The sequence below is a fragment of the Bubalus bubalis genome, chromosome 2 (genome assembly GCF_019923935.1).
Source record: "Bubalus bubalis isolate 160015118507 breed Murrah chromosome 2, NDDB_SH_1, whole genome shotgun sequence".
Classification (NCBI taxonomy): domain Eukaryota; kingdom Metazoa; phylum Chordata; class Mammalia; order Artiodactyla; family Bovidae; genus Bubalus; species Bubalus bubalis.
Window position 1 is genome coordinate 108,856,098 of NC_059158.1, and position 21,552 is coordinate 108,877,649.

At 36.4% G+C, this 21,552-nt stretch overlaps 1 protein-coding gene across 1 annotated transcript in view; it reads left to right on the forward strand.

Annotated features, from left to right (window-relative positions):
* LRP1B (LDL receptor related protein 1B) overlaps nt 1–21,552 on the forward strand; it is a 2,209,913-nt gene that overhangs the window by 2,102,084 nt on the left and 86,277 nt on the right. The window contains exon 84 of the mRNA XM_025261770.3: nt 18,214–18,375. Within this exon, the coding sequence (XP_025117555.3) occupies nt 18,214–18,375 (162 nt within the window). The remainder of the gene's footprint in view (nt 1–18,213; nt 18,376–21,552) is intronic.

Genomic DNA, 21,552 nt, shown 5'->3' on the forward strand with positions numbered 1-21,552 from the left:
CTTACATGTGAAAAATATATAGAAAATACTTAATGTTGAATTATAATGAATATCATTCCCAGTGTCTTAATAACAAATATAAAAATTAAATCTAATAATTAATTCAAAATAATCAGTGGCAATTGTTCTAAATTGAGTATATCAAAGTTCAAGTCACAAAAATTAATAATAATGATGAACACTATCTTGTGTTAAATGCTTATCATTGACAGGGCTCAGAGCTTATAGATATTCTGACTCTGGCTTAAAATGATGAGGCAAAATCAGTTTTACAAGCCTTATCTTTTTGACTACAAAATATATATATTTATACTCCCAGTTTGCCTAATGTTAAAACTCATGTCATTAAAAATTAGATTTATTTGAAATATATACATACTATATCAGTATATCTTATAGTATCAAAAAGTCCATCTAAAATCAAAACTACTCTGTTGCTATTACAATCTAGCATATTCAAAACATGTTGCTTTGGAAATATCAGGTTACTACATATTTGGATATAAAAGAGATTCTTATTAATTTATGCTATAGCTGTGCTTGCAATAAGTGTTTTCTACAGCTCATAAATGAACGTTAACATATATTTCTCTACTGACTTGTATTACATTTAAAATATGTTCCTACTGGGAAAAGAATTAACCCTAATGCATAATAAAAATATACTTTTCAAATTCCAATATAAGTGCAAAGGAGATTGTGCAACAATTAGAATGCAATCTATGCACATTCAGTTCTTCTACAATAAGCGCAGATTTAGATAGTCAGATGGAAAATCAATTCATATGTTCTTCACACCCACTACATGGTTAATTTTCATCATACTTGAATTTCTCGCTGCTTCTATTGCTTGTTATTCTTTGTGGTATTTAGAATAACGATAACTGAAAGAGCCACATGAAGAAGCATTTTCAATGGCATTCAGGAGCAGCAAGCCATTTTCTGATTTACATTCTCAGAGTAAAAACATTACTATTTCTTTGATAGTTTTATGCTTATAAATATTTTTGATATGATTAATTGATAATTAAGATAATTTTAACTACTTATTAGAATTCTAAACAAGAATTCATCAGGTTGATTAAATTAAAAAAGGCATTAGGAGTCTTACTACATATATTCATTCTGCCTGAGGGAGAGCCAGTCCACAAAGTATATTCTATTGCCATTGGAAAAGCTGTGTACTGAGACCTTCAGTGAATATGCAAATGAAAATCTATTGAATGTGAGGTAAGAGGGTGTGACCTGTAATTATATTTTACAACACACATACTGCTTGGCTTTAGGGAAGATGCTTTTTTATGCAAATGAGGTGTTTAGAGTTATTTAGCTCTTAATTTTCTCATTAAGATAATCTTTGGGTTGCGACCAGACGAGTTTCTTATATTTATCTTTGGAAATATTTAAGCCAACGAAAGGGTTTGACACTCCAAACTATGGCTACCTATTCAACCTGAGATGGATCCAAAGAGAAAAGTCTCTTTGAAACATTGAATTTACTATCCTGACTTGAGCTATATAAGGGCTTCCCTGAATCTGCCTGCAATGGAGGAGATCTGAATTAGATCCCTGGGTTAGGAATATCCCCTGGAGAAGGGAATGGCAACCTACTCCAGTATTCTTGCCTGGAGAATTCCATGGACAGAGGAGCCTGGTGGGCTGCAGTCCACAAGGTCACAAAGAGTTGGACACAACTGAGCGGCTAACACTGTACTGTTCTGTGAGCTATATATAAATACAGCACAACTTTTAATGTTTCATTCAAATCATTTGTCCAGACTTTGCTGCATTCTTAAGATCCACAATATATCAAGTTTATCTGTTCATTTATCTGGAACCCATACATTATCAAGTTTAACATTCAGTGTATTAGATCTTGACTTATCTAGAAAGTACATTCAGAAAAAATATGTATTTCTAATTAGTAATGCAAATGAGTTCTCATATGAATTCAAATTGATATATAGCCATGTAGTTATTGTCTTATAGCAACAAATAATAATAATATGATAGTTAATTAAGTCTTTTACAATGCATTTATCACTTTTAAAAATGTGGTTTTATAAAACATTGTTTGGTATTATGGACTGTAGAACCTCATTATCTCCACACAAGTGTTAATTTGTAAAACAAATCCCAGTGGGCAGTTCATGGATTTATTCATTGTTGGTTTACTTACAGTTAAGCCTTTGGCAAATTCCTATGTGGACACTATATAACTAGGGTTTGGGGCAGCCTTAATTAAAATTTATAAGTTTATGACAGTTGTATATAACTATAATAATTGAACAAAGGAAATGTCACCAGTTAATTAAAGGCACACATCTGAGAGGCATAATTAAAATTCTGCATGTAGAAATGAGTTTTTCCTCATTCCTTAAGGTTTTTGTAATGAAGAAAACTAAAACTAAAAATATATGAGTTGTATCCATATAGGAAGGTACTACAAAATGAAATAGTTTGACATTGACTATATGAACAAAGGTCCATGTAGTTCATTTCTGTGACCTGCTCATAGGAAGATACATTTAAGATAAAGTTTGCCTTGGCAGAGCAATGGAAAGTAAAGCATTGACTTATTCAGTCATTTTTTTATGGAAAATAGAGAATAATTTATGAAATTATATTTTCAACACTGCTACAGGAGGGTATTTATGTTACGTGCACAATTAATCTTCATGTTTACGAATATTAATTCTCTAAGATATGTTCACACTATGTGATATTTTTCTTACTGTTACAGGTCTGTTATTTAGATTTTGAATGTTTATATCAAAATGAATCAAGGTTTTCTACACAGTCAATTTAAACAAATGGAGCAAGAAATTTTGTAAATTTGGGGCAATATTCTCAAATACTCCCACTCATAAAAGTTTAGAATTATGCATAAAGGGAGGCAATTCTAATTTGGAAAATGTGAAAATGTCTAAAATTGGCTAGATGAAGAGGTAATTGTGCAATTTTCTATGGTAAGACATACATCGGTATTGAGCTATTTAAATGAATTCAACAAGAAGATAGCAGAGGCTCTCTTTGTGGTGCTGTCTGTCACCACATCTATATACTTTAGGAATGAAAAATTTTATTCCCAAGAATGAAGCTGGAGGAAGGAAGGCTCCACTGAGGAAAGAAAAATTAAATGAAAGTCTTACTGCAATAGGAAGGGCCCTTATAGTAGACAAATAGATGGAGATAAATTTCTATCTCATTCATTCAAGATCTTTCTGTCCAGGTCAATGCCCAAAATATGATGGTAATGTATATGACTGTCATCAATTATGATCAAGTTTGATGGCCCTAAAAGTGTTTGCTCAAAGGCAAATTAAGCTAGGAACTTGTGAACACCCTTGAAACATCATGAAATAGATAATGAAACTATATACCAATATATCTGAAGTCACCTATGTACCTGGGATGTGAAGTACATAATCACTTAATTAATATATTGATAAAGGTTGAACATACATATAAACCGTCCTTTGTTTTTCTTTCACTTTTTATTTAAACAAGGGCTGTTTTTAATTTAAATTACGTGTGATGTTCTAACTCCCTTAACATATTAAATAGATACTGATTATATTTAGAAAGTTCTAAGAGCTGGATATTTGCTCCTATTTGCTTTTTAAGAACCCAATAAGTTGAAAGTATAAAATTGAAAAAATAAAATAGTGCATATAGTTTAACAAATAAGTGACATAGGAATATGCAGCTTTAAATAAATAATGTCACTTTTAGACACATGTTCCAAAGATTACATAATAAAAAGCAAAATATTTGGAAGTGAAAATGTTCATAAAATAATTTTGGAGATAAAAACCTGAATACGAGTAGTTAATATATAAAATATAGCATATCTAAAAGATGAATGATATATGATAAAAACACCATAACTGAAAACTATATAATAATAAAGAAAAATAGAGAAAAATCACATTGTATTATAAAATTTAAAAGCACAAGAAAAAAGCTTGTTTATCTAATATATACAAAAATGCATACACAATAGGTCCTTCATTACACTTCTGTTGTTTTCTAAATGTTCCACCATGCTTTCTTTTTAGAATCAGACAATACTTATTATAAATTAAAATAACACTAGTTATTATCATTGTCAGGATAATGATAATTTATATATATAGATATAGATAGGGTTTTTTTTGCCTCTCTCTCTATATATAGGCAAATATATATATATATATAGGCAAATATATATATATAGGCAAATATATATATATATACAGGCAAATATATATATATATATATATATATATATAGGGTTGCTTACTAAGTGCCATGCACTGTATTTGGTCCTTGAATTTTTATAATAGACCTATGAGAGAATGAAAGTAGGATTCTCTCTAATTATGCATCTGGCTGTGTAAGTCAAATTTACTGGTTCATTTGGACCATATGGTGAGAGCAACACTAAACTATTTAGTGTCAGAAGGCTTGAGTCCGCTTACTTGTATTCATGGAAAAGACAAAAATGTTTCAATCTCATTTCCACAATGCTGGCTGAGAATGAACTTTCCAGAAGTATAAATAGCTTGTGACCTACCATTTGAAACATGTCAGAATATATTAAGTAGTAACTGGGAGGGAGCTCAATAAAGCCCAGTTCTTTCTTTTCCTTGTCAGGCTTTGCTGCATAGTTCTCTCTAACCTTTGTGATACTTAAGACAACCCGACAGCTATAGTCAACTTGCTAAAATTATGTATAAATGGGCACTCACTTTCAGTCCAAGAAAACATTATATTAAGTGGAAAATAGAATGTCAAACCTCTTTATCAAAAAGACTAGTGATTTTTTAAAACATTCAAAACTTTTATTACTTGAATCTAACTGGAAGTGAAGACAGATTTCACAAAGGAGAGTAGTCTTGGGGATTAGAGGTCAGGAGATAGGCTTTCTGATTACATTATAGTAAGTAACTGAATAATACTATGGTGATTTATCTCTCAGCTTATTATTTTATTCTGTGGGAAGAAATAAGAATGTAGCTTTTGCCCAAATAGTAAAGACGTTGAGAGTAAAGAATATGTGCCTTTTACATAGTACTTTCAGAGAAGAACATTGAATGTAAATATGTTTCAATATGTTCTGCAGCTTAAATGTCAATGTCAATGAAATGCTTTTATTGCTCAGACAGAATGTGTATGTCAAAGTAAATAATGACTGTATACATAGAAGACTAGTCAGGTATAAAACATAACCAGGGACAAAAATTTACAAGCACAAGATCAAATTAAATAGGGTAAGCAGCATGGTTCACATAGGCAAATAAGTATGAATGAAGTAAATTGCTTAAAAAAGAACCAACCAATGATGTTCACTAGCAGTTATCTACCTATCAAAAATAACAAGTACAGTCATAGTCTGTTAAGAAATTCACATTTAATCACTTTTGCCAATATTCCTTCATGGCAATCAATCACACATTTTTTTTTTCTTAAATATATATATATATTTTTTAATTTTTTATTGAAGTATAACTAATTTATAATGTTGTGTTAGTTTCAGGTATACAACAAAGTCATTCAGATATATGTATATTCTTTTCCCTTATAGGTTACTACCAAATATTTAGTAAAACACATATTTTCAAATGGTGAGTTTAAGTAGAAAAAAAGGGTTATAATTTATTTGTCCAATACTGAGCAGAAAGGTTATTTTGCCTACTAAAATCATATAATATCAATTAAATCAAACTGATGAATAACATTTTTATAACCAACTTAAAAACTGTTTGTTTAAAAGCCTAGCTTTTAAAGACACACAGAGTTACATAAAGTTATTGAAAAATATACCTTAATAATACATATACCTTAATAATAGTCAAATGAAAATACATGCTTTTAGAAACATTTTATTTTTAGTCAAGCTACCCAGCAAATTTTGCTCTAAAATTACTAAGTATGTGGTAATGCTATATTGAATATACATTCAATAAGTATACCATTTTGAAAATTTTACAAACATACTTATTGTCATGTTTACTATAGTGGCTGCTGCTGCTGCTAAGTCGCTTCAGTCGTGTCCGACTCTGTGCGACCCCATATACGGCAGCCCACCAGGCTCCCCCGTCCCTGGGATTCTCCAGGCAAGAACACTGGAGTGGGTTGCCACTTCCTTCTCCAATGCATGAAAATGAAAAGTGAAAGTGAAGTCGCTTAGTCATGTCCGACCCTCAGAGACCCCCTGGACTGCAGCCTACCAGGCTCCTCCATACATGGGATTTTCCAGGCAAGAGTACTGGAGTGGGGTGCCATTGCCTTCTCCACTATAGTGGCCCCTGTAACTGAATTATTAATTCAAATGTCAAGGATTCTTGTAAATTCCTAAATTGTAGTTTTACTTAATTGAAACACTCCATGTGGCATATTTTAGATGTAAGCTAGCGAGTGTGATTAAATAAGAGAACTAATTTTGAGAATCTAGATTATGTCAGAGTTAGTTCCCTAAGAAATTATCTATGATCACTGAAAATCATCAGCATTGTCTCTGCTCATATCAAACAAATTACTGTGAGTACATAATTAAAGATAGTGTACATTTAAAGATTAATTTATCTAGATGTAAGTCATAACCATGTCATATAAAGTCAATGGTCATTTAACAGGGATTACTAATAAATTTTTCGGAGAAGGCAATGGCACCCCACTCCAGTACTCTTGCCTGGAAAATCCCATGGACGGAGGAGCCTGGTAGGCTGCAGTCCATGGGGTTGCTAAGAGTCGGACACGACTAAGCGACTTCACTTTCACTTTTACTAATAAATTTTCATAAAACCTATGTAATTACTTATCCATATAATAGAAAAGATTTCATTGTTGTTATTATATTAAAATTTGCTATGTTGAATTGATATATATAGATCTACAGGTAGATTACCCGTAGACATTTTTTGTTCAAAAGAATGAATATGGAAAAATGTGCATCAGGAATCCGTATGGTGTTTCTTAACAAAGGCAAATATACTACTAATAGTAACGGCAAAACCAAATACTACTATTACTGTTAATAATAAATTTACCAATTTTTGAGTACTTGTTATGTGGCAGGTATTTTGCCAAGTGTTTTACCAGCACATGGTAGGCATTGCTCGCATTTTATAAAATGAGATGCAGAATGAGATCCAGTGAGGAAATCTAAATTTTCCAAAGCTGCATAATTAATAAATATCTAACAAGGTTTCTTTCTTAGGTCTACCTGACATTAAAAAAAAAGGAATTTAACTTTATACCAAATTTATTTAATTGCTATTAAATATTCTTACAAAGGGCTTCCCTGGTGACAGATGGTAAATAATCTGCCTGCAATGTGGAAGACTTGGGTTCAGTCCCAGGGTTGGGAAGATACCCTGGAGAAGGGATTGGCTACCCACTCCAATATACTTACCTGGAGAATTCCATGGACAGAGGAGCCTGTTGGGCGGCAGTCCATAAGGTCGCAGAGTCAGACATGACTGAGCAACTAACACTGTACTGTATTCTTATGAAATATTTTAGAATCAATCATTTTTATTGAGACTGTGATTTTTGCTATATAAGGGCCATGCAAGAACATTTAAATTTAAACAACTCTCTGAAATTCCAAGGTATTTCCATTTTTTCTTTTGAGCATTATCATATTTAGTTGTACTGATGGATATTGCTTAATAATATTTACCATTGACTATAGTGCTCCAGTGTTCTTGCCTGGAGAATTCCAGGGACGTTAGAGCCTGATGGGCTGCCATCTATGGGGCCGCACAGAGTCGGACACGACTGAAGCGACTTAGTAGCAGCAGCAGCAGCAGCATCAGCAGCACCAGCAGCATAGTGGTTGTAGTAGATATAATGGTCATCTGAGTTAAATTTACCCATTCCAGTCCATTTTAGTTTGCTGATTCATAGAATGTTGACATTCACTCTTGCCATCTCCTGTTTGACCACTTCCAATTTGCCTTGATTCATGGACCTGACATTCCAGGTTCCTATGCAATATTGCTCTTTATAGCATCGGACCTTGCTTCTATCATCAGTCACATCCACAGCTGGGTATTCTTTTTGCTTTGGCTCCATCCCTTCATTCTTTCTGGAGTTATTTCTCCACTGATCTCCAGTAGCATATTTGGCACCTACTGACCTGGGGAGTTCCTCTTTCAGTATCCTATCATTTTGCCTTTTCATACTGTTCATGGGATTCTCAAGGCAAGAATACTGAAGTGGTTTGCCATTCCCTTCTCCAGTGGACCACATTCTGTCAGCCCTCTCCACCATGATCCACCTGTCTTGGGTGTCCCCACGGGCATGGCTTAGTTTCACTGAGTTAGACAAGGCTTTGGTCCTAGTGTGATTAGATTGACTAGTTTTCTGTGATTATGGTTTCAGTGTGTCTGCCATCTGATGCCATCTTGCACATTTACCATCTTACTTGGGTTCCTCTTACCTTGGACGTGGGGTATCTCTTCATGGCTACTCCAGCAAAGTGCAGCCACTGCTCCTTACCTTGGACAAGGGTTATCTCCTCACCACCGCCCCCCTGACCTTGAACATGGAATAGCTCCTCTAGGCCCTCCTGTGCCCACACAGCCACAGCTCCTTGGACGTGGGGTTGTTCCTCCCGGCCGCTGCCTCTGGCCTCAGTTGAGGGGTCGCTCCTCCCAGCTGCCACCCCTGACCTCAGACGTGGGGTAGCTCCTCTTGCCTTTCCTGCGCCATTGCAGCCTGGTACTCTTGGCCACTGCCCCTGACCTTGGATGTAGGGTAACTCCTCTTGGCCGCCACCCCTCGGGCATGGGGTCCTCCCGGCTTCTGCTCCTGACCTCAGACGTGGGGTAGCTCCTCCCGGCTGTGCTCTGTATATCTACTACTGTGGGCAGGAATCGCTTAGAAGAAATGGAGTAGCCATCATGGTCAACAAAAGAGTCCAAAATGCAGTACTTGGATGCAATCTCAAAAACGACAAAATGATCTCTGTTCGTTTCCAAGGCAAACCATTCAATATCACAGTAATCCAAGTCTATGCCCCAACCAGTAATGCTGAGGAAGCTGACGTTGAATGGTTCTATGAAGACCTACAAGACCTTTTAGGACTAATACCCAAAAAAGATGTCCTCTTTATTATAGGGGACTGGAAAGCAAAAGTAGGAAGTCAAGAAACACCTGGAGTAACAGGCAAATTTGGCCTTGGAATACGGAATGAAGCAGGGCAAAGACTAATAGAGTTTTGCCAAGAAAATGCACTGGTCATAGCAAACACCCTCTTCCAACAACACAAGAAAAGACTCTACACATAGACATCACTAGGTGGTTGACACCAAAATCAGATTGATTGTATTCTTTGCAGCCAAAGACGGAGAAGCTCTATACAGTCAGCAAAAAGAAGACTGGAAACTGACTGTGGCTCAGATCATGAACTCCTTATTGCCAAATTCAGGCTGAAATTGAAGAAAGTAGGGAAAACCACTAGACCATTCAGGTATGACCTAAATCAAATCCTTTATGATTATACAGTGGAAGTGAGAAATAGATTTAAGGGCCTAGATCTGATAGAGTGCCTGATGAACTATGAATGGAGGTCTGTGATATTGTACAGGAGACAGAGATCAAGACCATCCCCATGGAAAAGAAATGCAGAAAAGCAAAATGGCTGTCTAAGAAGGACTTGCAAATAGCTGTGAAAAGAAGAGAAGCTAAAAGCAAAGGACAAAAGAAAAGATATAAGCATCCGAATGCAGAGTTCCAAAGAATAGCAAGAAGAGATAAGAAAGCCTTCTTCAGTGATCAGTGCAAAGAAATAGAGGAAAACAGAATGGGAAAGACTAGAGATCTCTTCAAGAAAATTAGAGATACCAAGGGAACATTTCATGCAAAGATGTGTTCAATAAAGGACAGAAATGGTATGGACTTAACAAAAGCAGAAGATATTAAGAAGAGGTGGCAGGAATACACAGAAGAACTGTACAAAAAACATCTTCATGACCCAGATAATTATGATTGTGTGATCACTCACCTAGAGCCAGACATCCTGGAATGTGAAGTCAAGCAGGCCTTAGAAAGCATCACTACGAATAAAGCTAGTGGAGGTGATGGAATTCCAGATGAGCTATTTCAAATCCTGAAAGATGATGCTGTGAAAGCGCTGCACTCAATATGCCAACAAATATGGAAATTCAGCACTAGCCACAGACCTGGAAAAGGTCAGTTTTCATTCCAATCCCAAAGAAAGGCAATGCCAAAGAATGCTCAAAGTACCACACAATGGCACTCATCTCACACACTAGTAAAGTAATGCTCAAAATTCTCCAAGCCAGGCTTCAGCGATACGTGAACCATGAGCTTCCAGTTGTTCAAGCTGGTTTTAGAAAAGGCAGAGGAACCAGAGATCAAATTGGCAAAATCTGCTGGATCTTGGAAAAAGCAAGAGAGTTCCAGAAAAACATCTATTTCTGCTTTACTGACTATACCAAGGCCTTTAACTGTATGGATCACAATAAACTGTGGAAAATTCTGAAAGAGATGGGAATACCAGACCACCTGACCTGCCTCTTGAGAAATTTGTATGCAGGTCAGGAAGCAACAGTTAGAACTGGACATGGAACAACAGACTGGTTCCAAATAGGAAAAGGAGTACGTTAGGGCCGTATATTGTAACCTGCTTACTTAACTTCTATGGAGAGTACATCATGAGAAACGCTGGGCTGGAAGAAACACAAGCTGGAATCAAGATTGCCGGGAGAAATATCAATAACCCCAGATATGCAGATGATAGCACCCTTATGGCAGAAAGTGAAGAGGAACTCAAAAGCCTCTTGATAAAAGTGAAAGTGGAGAGTGAAAAAGTTGGCTTAAAGCTCAACATTCAGAAAACGAAGATTATGGCATCCGGTCCCATCACTTCATGGGAAATAAATGGGGAAACAGTGGAAACAGTGTCAGACTTTATTTTTGGGGGCTCCAAAATCACTGCAGATGGTGACTGCAGCCATGAAATTAAAAACGCTTACTCCTTGTGAGGAAAGTTATGACCAACCTAGATAGCATATTCAAAAACAGAGACATCACTTTGCCAACAAAGGTCCGTCTAGTCAAGTCTATGGTTTTTCCTGTGGTCATGTATCAATGTGAAATTTGGACTGTGAAGAAGGCTCAATGCCGAAGAATTGATGCTTTTGAACTGTGGTGTTGGAGAAGACTCTTGAGAGTCCCTTGGACTGCAAGGAGATCCAACCAGTCTATTCTGAAGGAGATCAGCCCTGGGATTTCTTTGGAAGGAATGATGCTGAAGCTGAAACTCCAGTACTTTGGCCACCTCATGTGAAGAGTTGACTCATTGGAAAAGACGCTGATGCTGGGAGGGATTGGGGGCAGGAGAAGAAGGGGACGACAGAGGATGAGATGGCTGGATGGCATCACTGACTCAATGGTCGTGAGTCTGAGTGAACTCTGGGAGTTGGTGATGGACAGGGAGGCCTGGTGTGCTGCGATTCATGGGGTCGCAAAGAGTCGGACACGAATGAGCGACTGAACTGGACTGAACTGAACTGATAGTGGTTGTAGTTCTGTCTTTACCATATTTGACATCAGTTATTACTGGTACCTAGTTCTATTTCTATTTTATTATTAATTTATGTTGTATGAAATGTTGGTGCAGCAGTTTTAAGATATAAACAACTAGGCACTTCCCTGGTGGTCGGTAATTAAGACTTCACCTTCCAATGCAGGGGGTGCTGCTTTGATCCCTGGTCGAAAAGCTAGAATCCCACACGCCTTATGGACAAAAAACTGAAACATAAAACAGAAGTAACAAACTCAATAAAGACTAAAAATGGTCCACATCAGAAAAAAATCCTCTAGAAATGTATAAGCTTTCATTTATTTATAAACAGATCAGCATAACTACATTGTTATTGTTGTCGTTTAGTCACCAAGTCATGTCTGACTTTTGCAACCCCATGGACTGTAGTCTGCCAGGCTCTTCTCTCCATGGGGTTTCCCATGCAAGAATACTGGAGTGGGTTGCTGTTTCCTTCTCCAGGGGACCTTCCTGATCCAGAGATCAAACCTGCATGTCCTGCATTGGCAGGCAGATTCTTTACTACTGAGCTACCAGGGAAGACCAGTGCAACTACATTAACATCTAGGTATTGTATGTGTACATCTAGAAAGACACTTTGTTAACATAGTATGGACCTGAATGTGGCACTGGTAAAGCCTCTAGTCTAGTGAAATCATGTGTGTGCCACTGAGGACAATGTTTGTAAGAAGAATTTTCTCTCTTACCGAGTCATGGGAGGAATAGATTAACCTATTGAACAACTAGGGATAACTTTGCAGGGACATAAAACAGAGTGAAAATGGAGGTCTTGGAAATTTAAAGAGAATGAACCCAAAGGTAGAAAATCAAGACCAAGACATTCAGATAGAGAGATGATTATCCCAGCTGTTAAACTGAGTAATATCACCAGAAAGAGGCTTCGACAAATATTTTTTGTTAGACAGGAAGAGAACATAAATGCAATTATTAAAGAGCAGTCAGAAATATATATAGAGAGAAATCAACAATGCTAGTGTCTTAGAAGCCAAGTAGAGAGAAAATTTTCAAGTGTAGGTATTAATAAATGTAAAATTATGGAGAAAATTTGAGGAGGAGGATGATTGAGAAGCAATCAGTGGATTTGGCAATCAAGAGATTAAAGGGTAGCTTTGCAAGGGTACATCAATATACAATAAAGACAACACCAACATTAACTTTTCCATTCCTAACCCTTTCTTACCAAGAAGGAATCAGAAATGATTGTATAAGAAACACTTAGATATTGAGAGATCTGGCCTCTCTTCAGCGAGAACAAAGAGATGCAACAGGTTAAGTGTATTAAAAAATAAAACTACAAACCAATTAAAGGATTGGAGTGACTTTATGATTGAAGATTTTATTTGTCATATATTGGTAGAGTTGGAAGCAATAAGTGTAGGTTCTTTTGAGAAAAGCTCAAGAGTGTACCAATATACAAGTATTAAGTTTGCTTTTGTTTGTGCTGTGTGTGTGTGTTCTTTCTTTCAATGGGTAGGATTAAACATGTTTGGAAGGAAAAAAGAGAGGACTCATTCATCAATGTTTGAAAAATGTAGAGTGTGAGATAAAGTTGGTGTGGAATTCCTGTTTTACCCCATCACTGCCATACAAAGATATTCACATTTAATTGCATCTGAAATGAATAATGGAGACACAGTGTGTAATCTAAGGAAAATTTCAGAATGATTTTGCTAAAATGTTACAGTGTCTTTGTAGATGGGGCCACTGAGTAAGTCATACCTGTAAGCAGTGAATGTCAGAAGGAATAACAATATTCAGAGCTAAAATGCAACTGAGTGCCTTATGTACCTGGCACAGAAGTATTTCTCACTTTTTCTCTTTGATTCTGCACAGCAACCTCATGAAGCAGGTACTGTAATTAGCCCCATTACACATGAGGAAATAAACAGAGCTGATATTTGCCCATGGTTCCACACCAGTGACTGGCACAGATAGTCTATGAATCCAGGCAGTCTGACAGCATACACAATTAAAGTCTGAGCTAAGAATGCTGTAGAAACTAGTCTGATTAGAGCCAGGAAGCTCTTCCTCCCACTTCTTCCTCAGGTCAGTTGTTGCTCTTTCTTTTTTCTTTTTTTTTTTTTTAATTTTATTTTATTTTTAAACTTTACATAACTGTATTAGTTTTGCCAAATATCAAAATGAATCCACCACAGGTATACATGTGTTCCCCATCCTGAACCCAGTGTCCATTGGATCATCGAAAAAGCAAAAGAGTTCATGAAAAACATCTACTTCTGCTTTATTGTCTATGCCAAAGCCTTTGACTGTGTGAATCACAACAAACTGTGGAAAATTCTTTTTTTTTTTAATTTTATTTTTTAAACTTTACATAATTGTATTAGATTTGCCAAATATCAAAATGAATCCGCCACAGGTATACATGTGTTCCCCATCCTGAACCCTCCTCCCTCCTCCCTCCCCATTCCATCCCTCTGGGTCGTCCCAGTGCACCAGCCCCAAGCATCCAGTATCGTGCATCGAACCTGGACTGGCAACTCGTTTCATACATGATATTTTACATGTTTCAATGCCATTCTCCCAAATCTTCCCACCCTCTCCCTCTCCCACAGAGTCCATAACACTGTTCTATACATCAGTGTCTCTTTTGCTGTCTCGTATACAGGGTTATTGTTACCATCTTTCTAAATTCCATATATATGCGTTAGTATACTGTATTGGTGTTTTTCTTTCTGGCTTACTTCACTCTGTAGAATAGGCTCCAGTTTCATCCACCTCATTGGAACTGATTCAAATGTATTCTTTTTAATGGCTGAGTAATACTCCATTGTGTATATGTACCACAGCTTTCGTATCCATTCATCTGCTGATGGACATCTAGGTTGCTTCCACGTCCTGGCTATTATAAACAGTGCTGCGATGAACATTGGGGTACTTGTGTCTCTTTCCCTTCTGGTTTCCTCAGTGTGTATGCCCAGCAGTGGGATTGCTGGATCATAAGGCAGGTCTATTTCCAGTTTTTTAAGGAATCTCCACACTGTTCTCCATAGTGGCTGTACTAGTTTGCATTCCCACCAACAGTGTAAGAGGGTTCCCTTTTCTCCACACCCTCTCCAGCATTTATTACTTGTAGACTTTTGGATCGCAGCCATTCTGACTGGTGTGAAATGGTACTTCATAGTGGTTTTGATTTGCATTTCTCTGATAATGAGTGATGTTGAGCATCTTTTCATGTGTTTGTTAGCCATCTGTATGTCTTCTTTGGAGAAATGTCTATTTAGTTCTTTGCTCTTTCTGATTGAAAATAAGTTTCAAAGCAGGCTGTCAACCCCCCAACTCCCCATGTATCACTGCTATAAATCTCTATTGATACTTTAGTCATTGTAACAGTACTGTTTCCTTTTCAAATGTCAAAATCTAATTCAGCTACCTAAAAAAATCTTTATAAAATGAACCCAGTGCAACTAGTTAGTTAGGGTGTACCCAGAGAAGTTCTTGGAAATATTAGATGGAGCCCATTATAAAATTCTGCAACAGATTGTTCATTTCCCAGCAGCAAACAAAAGATCTGCTATATCACCACACTGTTTCAAGTTAGATAATATTCTCCTGAATATGAAGATTTATACTTGTCAAAAATAAATCTTCTCTTCAAGGGAAGAGGAAGAGGAGCTTTTTGAAAATAAGTCAGGTAGATTTTAAATGATGTGAAGCATATGCTAGGTGGGGGACAACCTGGTCACTCTGCCCTTGTTTCAAAACAGCTGTAGATGAGATGAAAGCATGGTGTCATTTCTCTGAGTAACTGTAACAGAGGAATTTTCAAGTGCCTTAGCAGATTGGGTTTATTTCTTTCAAACTTCTATCATTTTACAATATTTTTTTCACTCCCAGTTAAAAAAAAAAAAAACTAGAAAGTTAGAAAAACATAAATCTACAATGTCTAAGTCCTATTTTCATATGGGACTTTTTCTGATTGCTCTAATGCATTTTGATTTCTCCTTAACTTTCTGTGCTTCCCTGGTGGCTCAGGCAGTAAATAATCTACATGCAATGCAGGACACCCAGGTTTGATCCCTGGGTTGGGAAGATCCCTTGGAGAAGGGAATGCCAACCCACTCCAGTATTCATGCCTGGGAAATCCCAGGAATGGAGGGGTCTGGTGGGCTATGGTCCTTGGGGTTGCGAAGAGTCAGACACGACTGAGCAACTAACACTTTGACTTTGACTTTTCACATACTTTCTGTACTGTTTGTTTCACATTTAACTCATGATTATTTGTGTTCCTGAGTATATGTTCTGCTTCTCTGTAAGTCATCCATTGGTCCCTGTTGATGTAGAGTTATTACCTCTTTTATTCAAGTCTTTCATTTTCCTTAGTGATCGTGTTCTAACAATCCTCTGCCCTCTTCATCTTCTACCACTATTTATTCTCTTGTTTGTGTCTCTTACTTTTTACCCACCATTGTTCCAATGAAGATAGTTTGTCTGTATGTAAGCAACAGCTGGAAAATTCACAATTTTTACAAGAAAATATTTGGCTAAAATTTTTAAAACTGTTTTCTGGCAATAAATAAATAGGAGGTTGCTCAGCTTTATTATATATATCATTTACCTTGATTCTCAACCTTTTAATAGGCATTTATTTGCCACCAAACTAAAAACGTGTAAATAAGTTTTAAAGCAATGGTATCCACTGTAAAAATGTATATAACTTTCTTCATTAAGAAGCAATACCTTCTAGCATTTTTAAATGTGTAGAGTCTTTCAAAAGTAAAATAAATAAATTGTGGACCTTCAATTAAAAGTCCAAATGTGGACTTTCATTCATTTTATTTTATTCATTTTAAGAATAATGGTTTTCAAATATATATATATATATATATATATATATATATATGTAGAATTGTCCTTCAATATAGAATCTATGGCAACAGCAAAAAAAAAAAAAAAAAACTGTTATCAGTTTTCACACTTAGCCCTTGTCTTCATGCATTTTACTGACCATTTTAATTATGTTGCTTGTCTATAATGGTGAAAGAGGAGATGGTTGGATATTCTCTGATACTAGACAATGGAATGACATTTTCTGAATCATAGTTATTTGAGATCTATAATTGAATTTCCTTTTTATTCCCTTTTATGTTGTGTGTTAATATTTTTACAGCCTCTAAACTTTGTTCTGGCCCCATTACAAATAGCAGACTTTCATTTCGCTTTGTTTTCCTTCACCTCTCCTATAGAGCTAGCCCTGGACTTCATTTTCTACTCAGTTCTTGACAGTCCAGGCATTTAGAGAGACTTTCTTGCTGTAGCAGTTAATTGTGTTATGCTCTAAACACTTGAAAGGACTATTCACCTTTCATTTATGATGTAAGTTCCCATAGAACAAATAAAGTAAGATATCCAAAGAAGGTCTGTCAGATTTGCTAGTGTGTGCTGTTAACGTTAGATTTCTTAACTTATCTTAGTAGACTGCAAATGATAGTCTTTAACTATGAATAAAGATATAAAATGAAATAAAATAGGGTTCGGTAAGTGCTTATAAACTAAAGGTGAAAGTGAAAGTGAAGTCGCTCAGTCGTGTCTGACTCTTAGCGACCCCATGGACTGTAGCCTACCAGGCTCCTTCGTCCATGGGATTTTCCAGGCATGAGTATTGGAGTGGGGTGCCATTTCCTTCTCCAAGTGATCTTCCCAACCCAGGGATTGAACCCAGGTATCCTGCATTGCAGGCAGATGCTTTACTGTCTGAGCCAATATATGTATTTATTATATCAAATAAAATAACTAATGTTCATAAATCTTATTATAGATGATATGGCCACTTTAAATTTATTAAAATATTTCTTTATAATAAGCTCATATTTTATGTAGATATAGCAGTGATTAGTACATTATGATCGAACACTGGGAAATATGATTGCCTCTATTTTATATTTTAATGGCCAAAAGAATCTGCATTACCACATAAGTAGGACAAAAACAATTTAAAAAGCAAAATGACATTATACAAATGAACTTATTTACAAAACAGAGACTCACAGACTTAGAAAATGAACTTATGGTTGCTGGGGGAAAGGGATAGTTAGGGACTTTGGGAAGGTCATTACACACTGCTATATTTGAAATGTATAAACAAGCACCTATGGTATAACAACAAGGACCTATGGTATGGTATAACTCTGCTCAATGTTGTGTGCTCACCTGGATAGGAGAGGAGTTTGGGGGAGAATGGATGCATGTATATATATGGCTGAGTTCCTTCACTGTTCATCTGAAACTATACCACAACATTGTTTGGCTATACCCCAATACAAAATAAAAAGTTTAATTTTTTTTTTAAAAGTAAAATGGACATGAGAAGTACAAAAGAATAAGATAAGCACTTCAAAGCATAAAATACACGTATGCATATAGAATTATTCATAAAATGAGCTCTGATCATTTTACCTGATATGAACTTGAGTTATCTTCTAATCTAGGCTTTGCTGGAACATGGGAAAGCTAGGAGCCAAAGAGGTCATTTTACTGTGTAAAGTCACAGAATAAGTAGTAGACAAATTTTGCCCAAAATACTGACTTACTGATTCTTACCTAGCAAGGATTCCATGTCAGTAAACAATTCTGTCAACTCATTTTTTTTTCATTATTATTATTTTTTTCAATAGGGAGACCAACGTGCAGCTGTGCACTGGGGTTCACTGGACCAAACTGTGGTAAGACAGTCTGTGAGGACTTTTGTCAAAACGGAGGGACCTGCAGTGTTACTGCTGGGAACCAGCCTTATTGCCACTGCCAGCCTGAACACACGGGAGACAGATGTCAGTACTGTAAGTAAAAACAACACCCGTGAGGCAGTATGACAACATGCTGTAAGGTGTTCATTAAGTCATCTCATCACCTCGATTTCAGCCACCCCCTAATTTTCAGGTCCCCCCCACCCCCATCACCCCAAATACAGTCATTCTTTTCGTTATTCCTCTCCCATCTCTTATTTTAAAGATTCCGTTTCTTCTTTTTTTAGCTTAGATTCCACGGTCCATCATTATAATTATTTGCTCCGTCCTTCCCACTCTTTTGCTTTCCTAGTAAACCATAACCATTGCTAAATCCAATTCTTATCTCTCCTGAACTGGCACCCTACTGCTGAATGCAACTGGAAAAAAAAAAAAAAAAAGTAGACTGCTCTAACTGGAATTTTTGTCACTAATGTCATATGGGCACTTACTATGGTTTCTACTGTATTTCATGAATCCATTCACCCTTCTAGATGTTTATGTCACATCTTCTCTTTTCCTTTCAAACCCCCAATACCTGTGCCCTAACTTTATTCCCAGCCTAGGAGCTTCCTTCCTATTTCATTGCTTAGGTGGTGCAGTGGTAAAGAATCCTTCTGCCAATGCAGGAGACTCAAGAGTATGGGTTTGATCCCTGAGTTGGGAAGATCTCCTGGAGTAGGAAATGGCAAACTGCTGCAGTATTCTTGCCTGGAAAATTCCATGGACAGAGGAACCTGACGGGCTACAGTCCACGGCATCACAAAGAGTCTTACACAACTAAGTGACTGAACGCACATACAGAGACACACACAAAATGGCCCCAAGCTCCCACCATCATATCCCTCAAACTACTTTGTCCTATGCTACACCTTCTGTCTTCTTTCTTATGACTAGGGGCCCCTACTGTGTCTAATGCTATCCTGTCCATTCCTACCTTAGATGCCCCTTAACTATTCATTGTTGTTTAGTGACTAAGTCATGACCAACTCTTTGCGACCCCATGGACTACAGCACATCAGGCTTCCCTGTCCTTCACTGTCTCCCACAGTTTGCTCACTCATGTCCATTGATTCAATGATGCCATCCAAACATCTCATCCTGTCACCCCCTTCTCCTCCAGCCCTCAATCTTTCCCAGCATCAGGGTGTTTTCCAATGAGTTGAATCTTCACATCAGGTGGTCAAAGAATTGGAGTTTCAGCTCAACATCAGTTCTTCTAATGAATATTCAGGGTTAATTTCCTTTAAGATTGACAGGTTTGATCTCCTTGTTGCCCAAAGGATTCTCGAGAGTCTTCTCCAGCACCACAATTTGAAGGCATCAGTTCTTTGGCACTCAGCCTTCTGTGTGGTTCAACTCTCACATCCATACATGACTACTGGTAAAAAACATAGCTTTGACTAAACAGACTTTTGTCAGTGAAGTGATGTCTCTGCATTTTAGTATGCTATCTAGGTTTGTCATAGCTTTTTTTCCCAAGGAGCAAGTGTCTTTTAATTTCATGGCTGCAGTTACTGTCTGCAGTAATTTTGGAGCCCAAGAAAATAAAATCTGTTACTATTTCAACTTTTTCCCCATATATTTGCCATGAAGTGATAGGACCAGATGCTATCATCTTAGTTTTTGGAATGTTGTGTTTTAAGCCAGCTTTTTGACTCTCCTCTTCCACCCTCATCAAGAGCCACCACTCTTTCACTTTCTGCCATTAGGTATCATCTGCATATCTGAGATTGTTGATATTTCTCCAAGCAATCTTGATTCCAGCTTGTGATTCACCCAGTCCAGCATTTCTCATGATGTACTCTGCATACAAGTTACATAAGCATGATGACTATGTACAGCCTTGGCATACTCCTTACCCAATTTTGAACCAGTACTCATAGACACATCTTATACAACTGTCCCTCTTTCTTTTGCTTTATCAATATTTTTTCACTGCCTAATCCTTTCTTTAAAAATTCCTTTGTGCTCACATTCCTTTCTGGATACAACTTTACTTCTCTGCTCATTGTTTGTTTTTCTAATTAAAACATAGTTGTTCTATAATATTATATTAATTTCACATGTACAGCATGATTCAGTAATTTTTAGATTATGTGCCATTAAAATTTATTACAAAATAATGACTATAACTCCCTGTGCTGTATAAGATATCCTTGTTGCTTGTGTATTTTATACATAGTAGCTTTATATCTCTTAATCTCAGACCCCTATCATGCCCCTTCCCCCTTTCCTGTCCTCACTGGTAACTACTAGTTTGTTTTCTATATCCATGAGTCTGTTTGTTATATGCATTTATTTGTTTTATTCTTTAGATTCTACATACAAATTATATCATACAGTATTTGTCCTTCTCTGTCTTACATCACTAAAAGTAATATTCTCTAGGTTCATCCATATTGCTGCAAATGGCAGAATTTCATTGTTTTTCTTGTCTAGCATTCCACTGTATATATACATTTCTTTATTCTTCTATTGATGGACACTTGGGTTGATTCCATATGTTGTCTGTTATAAATAGTGCTGCGGTGGACATTTGGGTGCATATATATTTTCAAATTAACGCTTGTATCTTTTTTTTCTAGATATATACCCAGTCTAGAATTGCTGGATCATATGGCAGTACTAATTTTAGTTTTTGGAGGAAACTTCACACTGTTTTCCATTGTGGCTGCACCAATTTACGTTCTCACCAACAGTGTAGGAAGGTTCCTTTTTCTCCATGTCTTTGCCAACTTTTGCTATTTGTAGACTTTTTGGTGATAGTTATTCTGACAGGTGTGAGGTAATAACCCATTGTCTTGACACACATTTCTCTAGTACTTAGTGGTGATCAGCATCTTTTTGTGTTAGCCTTCTGTATGTCTTTTTGGAAAAATTTCTTTTCAGATCTTCAGCTCATTTTTCAATCAGGTTGTTTGATTTTTTAACATTGAGTGTATGAGCATTTATATATGTTCAACATAAACTCCTAACTGATCATATCATTTGCAAACATTTTCTCCCTTCAGTAGGTTGTCTTTTCATTTTGTCATTGGTTCCTCTGTTTTGCAGAAGCTTTTAAGTTTAATTAGGTCCCATTTGTTTATTTTGTTTTATTTTTTGTTTGTTTGTTTTTAATTTGCCTTAGGACAGATCCAAAAAACATTCATACAATTTAGGTCAAAGATTAGTCCTATGGTTTCAGGCTTTATATTTAGATCTTTAAACCATTTTGAGTTTATTTTT